General features: G+C 40.6%; 1 protein-coding gene across 6 annotated transcripts; it reads right to left on the bottom strand.

Moving 5' to 3' along the window:
• Positions 1–575: 575 nt before the first annotated feature.
• Positions 576–7,698, bottom strand: LOC112230412 (mucin-5AC). 6 transcript variants are annotated; one of them, XM_024396703.2, is made up of 7 exons: positions 7,567–7,698; positions 6,554–6,762; positions 6,281–6,446; positions 3,280–4,111; positions 3,078–3,143; positions 1,322–2,181; positions 576–1,202 (listed from the first exon to the last, which is right to left on the bottom strand). In XM_024396703.2, the coding sequence occupies exons 2-4, from the start codon at positions 6,743–6,745 to the stop codon at positions 3,366–3,368; spliced, it is 1,104 nt and encodes a 367-aa protein (XP_024252471.1). In that variant the 5' UTR covers positions 6,746–6,762; positions 7,567–7,698; the 3' UTR covers positions 576–1,202; positions 1,322–2,181; positions 3,078–3,143; positions 3,280–3,365. The 6 variants fall into 6 exon arrangements, 5 of the variants coding, with proteins under 5 accessions (XP_024252471.1, XP_024252472.1, XP_024252473.1 ...); XM_024396704.2 differs by having other exon boundaries at positions 576–1,856; positions 2,129–2,181; XM_024396705.2 differs by having other exon boundaries at positions 576–1,853; positions 2,129–2,181.
• Between the last annotated feature and the right edge of the window lie 1,177 nt (positions 7,699–8,875).

The following is an 8,875-nucleotide window of genomic DNA, read 5'->3' as shown; positions in this document are numbered from 1 at the left end:
ATTCACTGGTCACGATGGCAACACCCATCCGTAGCACGCGCTCCAGCAGGTGTATCTCACTGATCATCCCTAAAGCCAACACCTCATTTGGCCGCCTTTCGTTCCAGTTCTCTGCTGCCTGTGACTGGAACGAATTGCAAAAATCACTGAAGTTGGAGACTTTTATCTCCCTCACCAACTTCAAACATCTGCTGTCTGAGCAGTTAACCGATCGCTGCAGCTGTACATAGTCTATCGGTAAATAGCCCACCCATTTTTACCTACCTCATCCCCATACTGTTTTTATTTATTTACTTTTCTGCTCTTTTGCACACCAATATCTCTACCTGTACATGACCATCTGATCATTTATCACTCCAGTGTTATTAATCTGCAAAATTGTAATTATTTGCCTACCTCCTCATGCCTTTTGCACACAATGTATATAGACTCCCCTTTTTTTTCTACTGTGTTATTGACTTGTTAATTGTTTACTCCATGTGTAACTCTGTGTTGTCTGTTCACACTGCTATGCTTTATCTTGGCCAGGTCGCAGTTGCAAATGAGAACTTGTTCTCAACTAGCCTACCTGGTTAAATAAAGGTGAAATAAAAATAAATAAAAAAACTTCATATTACCAAAACATTACCTCATCCAATGGCATATATCAATTGTCAGTTCTAGATACTCCCATCTCAAATACACCCCTCCTGGACAAACTCCCGGAGGGTAGTGAGCCTCTAGGTCATATACTAAATCAAGATAAGGGCAACAGAGGGACATACAATGGTTCCAGACATTACCATACTCCTCCCCCCAATGGAAAAAGGAGGGAGTGACTGGAGTACAGACATGGTGGAGCCCTTCACATGGTTTAACAGATATATTCATTATGAAGACAATGTTTAAACCTGACTTTTCCCTTTCTGATATTCTGCCTATTACCAGACATGTAAAAGACAAGCCTGACCTCTCCCCTCTCTGGGCCCCAAGTGACTTTTCCCTAGAGAAGAGAGGAAAATGCAACTGCCAACAGTATAGTCCAAAAGAAGACATTCTAATGACAAGTATAAAATAATTAAAACATCTTATTTATCTATGTTACCTAACTCATTCTGATTCAGCTACGACACTCTTCAAGGAACTATCAGTCTGCTGACAGACATGATCTCGCGCAAAGTTCGGAAGCAATTGTTTGTGTACTTTTCCAATGTACCAGCCTCCTAGAGAGAGAAAAAGAGAGTGAGTGAGCCAAGAAGCAACAACAGGTTGAGTTATGAGTACAACTTAGCTATTTAGCGAATATTAAAATGTTCCGAAATTTGCTTGAAAAAAAGCAAACCTGGCACAGTCGGGGGAAGCATTGATGAAAGGTAGTTAAACCCCATTGGCTCCTGGCTATAGCACATGCTGTCACTGGTGATGACCATCTTAATAGGATGGAGGTAGAGGACGGTGGCATCTGGCGGGATCTTGCTCAGATACTTCTCCAAGGAGGCGACTGGACAGAGTGGACTATCAGGGTTCTGAAACATGATTCCACAGCGATTCTGCCAGTTCTGCATCTTTGTGGTTCAGTCTTTCTTCTTTGGAAGTCAGCGTTGCATATTTTGCTCCGTTTTCATCGTACCTTATTACAAACGACTGTGGCGTTAGCCGTCTATTGCCCTCTTTTCCTCTGGGGCCAAAGTGTAACTGGATATCAAACCACACTTGGTTCACTAGTCCTCTGGGTGTGTAGGGGCTTAGCACAGTAGAGTTTTGAAGAATCTCAAGGTCTTGTGCTGTAATCACCTTTGGATGGGTAGTTTTGTCCCTGCCCTCTCGTCTGAGTTTCTTTAGTTTCTTCACTGTCCTTCATCAAGCACCAGGATCTGCTAAGGGGAGGGAGGTTAATGAATCTGTTCACGCCAGCCCGGATTCCGATATAGCTTGGGATGCAATACTCCCCACCTTTACCCCTTTGAACAGAACAGTAAAAATCTCACAAGAGTACATTCATTTCAGATTTCTCAATGGTTGAAAAATCCACTATCATCCGTTTCTCTGCCAGCCAGTCCTTAAAGCAGTTTATAGCCCACAAAGTTTGCTTGTTGGTTGCTTGTACAATGCTGCTCTTTTCTAATTGATCTAATACTTCAGTGTCTACCTCTGCATGTCTTGACACCATGGGCCTATCCGTATCCATGTTCAGCGACTCTTCTACAAACAGATCAAATGAATCAAATGTTATGTTTGCAAATTCATCCTTGGGATAACTGTGACAATGTTTTGTTAAGGCGTCAGCATGCTTCAGTTCGGCTGGCGGCTAGGCGAACCCGAACGAGTGTGCTCGCCTACTCCCTTCAAAAGACCTTTGCTTGAAAAACGAGAACATGGCAATAGTACTGTTGGTCCATTTTGATACGCTGTAGCCAGTATACGCTTCCTCAAAACAGTCAGAATGGATCTAAATAACTCAAGAAATTTGTTATTAATTTAGACGTTTTTGTAAAGGAGATCTTAGTTAGATGTAAAATTGCGAGACAGATGTTTGATGCAGTATTTCTTAATGAAAAGATTTGCATCAAAACGAGTTCTCTCGTTGAATGACAAAAAAATACTTTATTGAAGAATCCCAATCACCGAAGGGGCGTAGACTTCAGTTCCGAACTTCAGCTTGCCTTAAGAAAAAAAAAATGGTGTACCCGAACAACTGAAAAAACCCTCACCGAAGTCCAAAACAAACAAAAAGTTACCATGCACGAACTCTTCCGAACTGTTTTGGCTGGGAAGCATGCGGACGCCTTCACAAAGTTGCAGAACGTACATCATTCACAATGATACCTTTTTATGGTGAAAGTTATGAGGTAGCCATGAGGCAATTCCATATTAGTGCACTGTTGATCCAGTTCCAAAATGTTTTACATGTCAGCAATCAAGATTTCAAGATATAGCACTTCAAGATGCAAAGTGTATTGTGCCACATCCTCATAATGATGTGTTTTGCAACATATGATGCATTTTGCATTATCGTGACAATGTGGCACAATACAAAAATGTAGATTGATTGTACAGAACCTTAAGCCTAAATAAGTGAATTGAAATATCAGTTACACCTGTTGTTTTGATTTTCTTTTGTGCTTGAATGGTTGCACCGTCTTCAGCAACGATTAGATCTCCATCTGTGTGAGAAATGGCAAACACGTGAGAACTGCAAATAAACTGCAAATATACAATACGTTGTGACACAGATTATTATTCTTTCTTTTTAAAGGCCCGGACTACTCTGTGTCAGGGAAACCGGCTCCTAATGCTTACCTGTCCACATTTTTCTTTGCATTTCTTGGTCCTGGTGCTCAGAGGAGTCAGATGTTTCATCAATTGGTATAGAGGTTCCCACTGGATTATTTTGTGTGGAGGGTTTGCCTGGCTGTATTGGTGTGGGGAATTTTAGGTTGTATTGGTCTGGGGATTTTGGACTGTATTGAGGTGGGGGTTCCGTTCATGCAGATGGATGTGGGGATTCCATTCAGGCAGATGTATGTGGGGATTCCGTCTAGCTTGGTTGATGTGGAGGGTTTTCCTGGGTCTGTTGGTGTGGGGAGTCCATCAAGCTCGGCTGGTGCAGGGGTCCCCACTGAATTAATTGGTGAAGGGGTTCCCACAGGATTGGTTGATGTGGAGTGTTTGCCTGGCTCTGTTAGTGTGGTGATTTTGTTCAGGCTGATGGATGTGGGGATTCTGTCTAGCATAGTTGGTGCAGGGGTTCCTGATGGATCAATTGCTGTAGGAGTTCCAACTAGATTGGTTGGTTTAGGGATTCCCACTGGATTGGTTGGTGTGGATGGTTTGCCTGGCTCTGTTGGTGTGGGGATTAGGTTCCGTCGTAAAGATATGGGGATTCCGTCTCGCATGGTTGGTGCTGGGGTTTCCACTGGATTGATTAGTGTGTTGTGTTTGCACGTCTCTGTTGGTGTGGGTATTATGTTCAGTCGGATGGATATGGGTATTCTGTGTAGCTCTGTTGGTGCAGGGGTTTCCACGGGATCGATTGTTGTAGGGGCTCCCTCTACCTTGGCTGGTGCGGGGGTCCCGTCTGGCTCTGAAGACACTGGGGAGCACTGGCATTGGGACTCGGTGCCGAGTGTGACTGCATTATAAAGAATGATAGTTATTAAAATATCACTACAATGAGCATCAGAAGCTTTAATGTGGATGTCAAATAAAGAAACATGCGGTACACTACCTAGAAACCCAAAGCTCATCTTCAAGCTTAACTACAGTGAACTGGTTACAAATCTTAAAACAAAACAGAGAGCTGGAGAATAGTGACTATCCATGATGGGTGCATTAATACCATAAAAATGTTCTCTTCCCAGGTTCCTTAATTTTTTCTTTCCTCTTCATATATATATTTTTAAACATTGGATTCAACAATCATGCCATTTGTCTGGGGTAACAGAGCCCATTGTATCTGTAAAGCTCCCTTGCAAAAGCCCAAGGAAAGTGGTGGCCTAGGCCTACCAATCTGTAAACATTAATAATGGGCTGCAAATGCCAGGGTATTAGGTTTCCCTGATAAATTGGACACTGAAGCCCCCCTGCGGAAAAATATTGAAGTCAAGACCGCAACAAATTCCTCTCTTCCAGCCATGCATTTTTTAAATACATATATTTAAAAACTTAACAAGGCAAGTCAGTTAAGAACATATTCTTATTTACAATGACGGCCTACCCAGGCCAAACCCTCCTCTAACCCGGACGACGCTGGGCCAATTGTGCGCCGCCCTATGGCACTCCCGATCACAGCCAGTTGTGATACAGCCCGGGATCGAAACAAGAATCAAACCAGGGTCTGTAGTGACGCCTCTAGCACTGAGATGCAGTGCCTTAGACCACTGCGCCACTCGGGAGCAAAGCAGAGTGCCTAAACAAACAATACCTTTCTTTTGAGAAATGTTTTTAAGGAGCCTGATACCTCTATACACCTCAAATGTTTTTATTATTATTATTTTGTTCCATCCTGGTCTGATAAGGTATTTGTTGAGTGGGGGAGAAAGGGTCTGGCCACAATAGAACAAATAGATAAGCAATTTGCATCATTCAACCAGTTAAAATAACACATTTGAACACTCCGATTCCCATTTTTGTTATGCTATTTACATGTAAGACGTTATGTCAAAGGGTAGATCCAAAATGTTGAAATCCTCCTAGTACAATATTTATTTTATTACCCGCTACAGTGCCCTCTCAACTCAACACAACTTGTCTCACAGTCGGTCTCCTTTTTCTCCAACTATATGGAGGCCTCTACTAGTCACCCCAAGGAGATCTAGGGTAGCTAAAGAGTTAAATATTTAGATCTCAGATGATATCTGGGGAGAAACCCTGTCTAGAATTCACTCATGTTCCACCAATGGCAGATATCAATTGATACAAAGTAATGCATAGGCTTCGTCACTCCAAAACCAAACTACATAGAATTTACCCCCAGGTCTCCCCACGGTGTGACAGATGTAAAGCCTTAGAGGTTTCATGACTTTTGTGTGAACATTTTTTAATGCTATTCAAAAGGTATATGAGGGGGCCATTGAATCTGACCCAGAACTTGCTCTCTTCGGTGTCTCAGAGACTGTTTTAAAATCATCCTATGAGGAACAACAGGCTCTGATGTTTGGTATGGTGGCTGTCCCCAAAAAATTATTCACAGAATGCAAGTCCCCCACCCGACCCCCTTACTTCCGCAGATAGCTATCAAAAATGATTAACACCATAAACATGGAAAAATATTAGTTTTTACCGGCTAATTCCTCCAACAGAATAAAAGTAAATAGTTAAGTCTTTTGTCTGTAATGTCTTTTTTGTTTTTTGTCGGATCCCAGTAAGGATAGCTGTTGCCATTGGCATCGGCTAATGGAGGATCCTAATAAATCAAATTATGATTTAGGGCCCAATTCTGGATAGAGACTGATTGTGACCACCGAATGTTGCTGTAGCTGTAATATTGATGTCACTTAAAGGAAAGATTCACCGATTTCTAACGTTATATCGTCACATTGCATCTTATAATGCAAAATGTGTCATACTGGCTGTATGCTTGAATGGCGAATAGCTCAGATACACATGAAATGACCCGGGGGATTGATAAAATATCGCTCAAAGATGCACAAATACAATATAACTTTCAAAATGAGTGAATCTTTCCTTGATGCAATATTCCACTTTATGTCTAGCAGCTGAGTTTGAGGATTAAATTGTAAAAGAAAACCCTTCTAAAATAAAATATTTAAAAAAGAAAGAAACACAAACAAACACTTACCATTCAGAAGACCTAAATAAATATTTCTCAAGGTTTCAATAGAGCCTGTTTCTTTTATGACTTGAGGGTGAGGGCAAAAGGAATCCATATCGATATGTTTTGTTCCATTTCTCCTTTTTCCAAGCAGGAGAAGGGGAACAAATCCCAGAGTATGTAATTTGTAGAGCTGAAATACAGACTCAGACATTCAGATTTAAAGTAGTAGCTAGCCTATAATTTGAAAAATAGTATTGTTATGTTTAACATTGTTATATGAGGAGGGGGAACACTTACCAATACTTTAGTGGAAGTCAATATCTGAGAGCTATTATTATAATGGGTGCAATCATTGTGTTCCCATTTGTAATCATACTTCTTCAACGCTTGTAACATCATCTCTTTTGGATGGTTAAAGAAACAACTGTTGCAGGTCTTACTAAACACAGTGGTTTGTGTCTGACACTGTATACACAGTGAGCCTGGCATTTCATCCCTTTTGAAATCTGATGAGAAATGACAAGCAGTTTAGTTATGCCAGCTACCACAATTAGCTAGATGGCTAGCTATCTAGCTAACAAGACAGGTAAATACTGTAAAAGGCGACAAACTTACTTGGCAAGGGGCTCTAACTTCAGTACAGGGAAACGTTAGCTAACTAGCTAGCTAGCAAATAAAACTACAAACTAACTAGCGAGTTTGCAAGCTATTTTGTAGCTGGGCAGAGCACTGACGTCCAACAGAATCAAGCGAAGTTACACATCACATAGGTCCTAGGATAGGATATGCTAATAAATGTCAATAGAAAAAAGTTCAAACAAACGAAAATTAAGCAAAGACTGCTAGCAGCCAGCAACATGGGGGTGTATTCAGCAGTCATAACTGAAGCAAAACAATTTGCAACGGGAAACGTTTTGCAACAAAAACTACAGTTTCTATTGGACGAATTCAGGTAGGCCCCTCCCGTTTGGTTCCTAGTGAAAACACCCAATACTTCTGTAGCATAGCAACAAAATCTTGTTTTTAACAGGTCTAGGTCTAACAAACGCGCTCTCCGGTGGGCAGATTAATAAAGATACAAAAAATAATATTCGTTCATTTCAACTGTAATTTTTAAGCTAGTTTGTAAACGTTACATAGTAGTACACATACGACCGTGTAATATGATGAATATAGTCACGGGTAAATGGATGGCCCGACACCATTTTCGTGTGACTATATTCTTAATATATCACGACCTGTCTTAACGTTACTGCTCTTCTAAAACTGTTAGAACATGTATAAAACACAACATAATAAATATGTCTTACCGTCTCGATATGAACATAGAGCTAATTACTAGCTCAGCTATCTCGGAGTTGACTTTGCCCCTCTACTGTTCTTGATAAAAATAATTATAATTGTTCTAAACGTTTACTTCCTCCTGCTGCTGCTGGTAGTAATAAAAAAATAACTTCCGGTTTGTGCCTTCAAAATAAAAGCTCTTCTTTGAAACCAAGTTACAAATATATACTTTAAATAATGACCGCTGTCTGAAATTGTTCAAATTCAATAAGTTTTTTTCATTGGCCATATTAACAAGCTACTGCTACAGTGCTACACAATCATTTTATTTTTTGATTTTTTTTTTCGTAGAATCCTACTACAGACACCTGACCAGGCCAGATCTCCTTCATTCACTGGAGAAGGAAACAGAGATTTCACTGAAAAAGATCAGGGTGCCTTGTGAGGCGACGAGTGGCAAATCTGCCTTTGCCTTCATTCCTGCTAGCTAGCGTTCAATCGCTGGAAAAGAAATGGGACGAACTGAAAGCACGTACAGTTGAAGTTGGAAGTTTACATACACTTAGGTTGGTGTCATTAAAACTCGTTTTTCAACCACTCCACAAATTTCTTGTTAACAAACTATAGTTTTGGCGAGTCATTTAGGACATCTACTTTGTGCATGGCACAAGTAATTTTTCCAACAATTGTTTACAGACATATTTCACTTATAATTCACTGTATCACAATTCCAGGGTGTCAGAAGTTTACATACTCTCAGTTGACTGTGCCTTTAAACAGCTTGGACAATTCCAGAAAATTATGTAATGGCTTTAGAAGCTTCTGATAGGCTAATTGACATAATTTGAGTCAATTGGAGGTGAACCTGTGGATTTATTTCAAGACCTACCTTCAAACTCAGTGCGTCTTTGGAAACATCATGGGAAAATCAAAAGAAATCAGCCAAGACCTCAGAAAAAACCTTATTGACCTCCACAAGTCTGGTTCGTCCTTGGGAGTAATTTCCAAACACCTGAAGGTACCACGTTCATCTGTACAAACAACAGTATGCAAGTATAAACACCATGGGACTACACAGCAGTCATACGTCTCAGGAAGGATATGTGCAAATCAATCCCAGAACAACAGCAAATGACCTTGTGAAGATGCTGGAGGAAACAGGTACAAAAGTATTTATATCCACAGTAAAAACAAGTCCTATATCGACAACCTGAAAGGCCGCTCAGTAAGGAAGAAGCCACTGCTCCAAAACCTCCATAAAAAAGCCAGACTACAGTTTGTAACTGCACATGGGGACAAAGATCGTACTTTTTAAATATATATTTTTTAAATATA

Source organism: Oncorhynchus tshawytscha, linkage group LG32, assembly GCF_018296145.1.
Source record: "Oncorhynchus tshawytscha isolate Ot180627B linkage group LG32, Otsh_v2.0, whole genome shotgun sequence".
In the NCBI taxonomy this organism is placed as follows: domain Eukaryota; kingdom Metazoa; phylum Chordata; class Actinopteri; order Salmoniformes; family Salmonidae; genus Oncorhynchus; species Oncorhynchus tshawytscha.
This window is presented reverse-complemented; position numbering and strand designations above follow the sequence as displayed.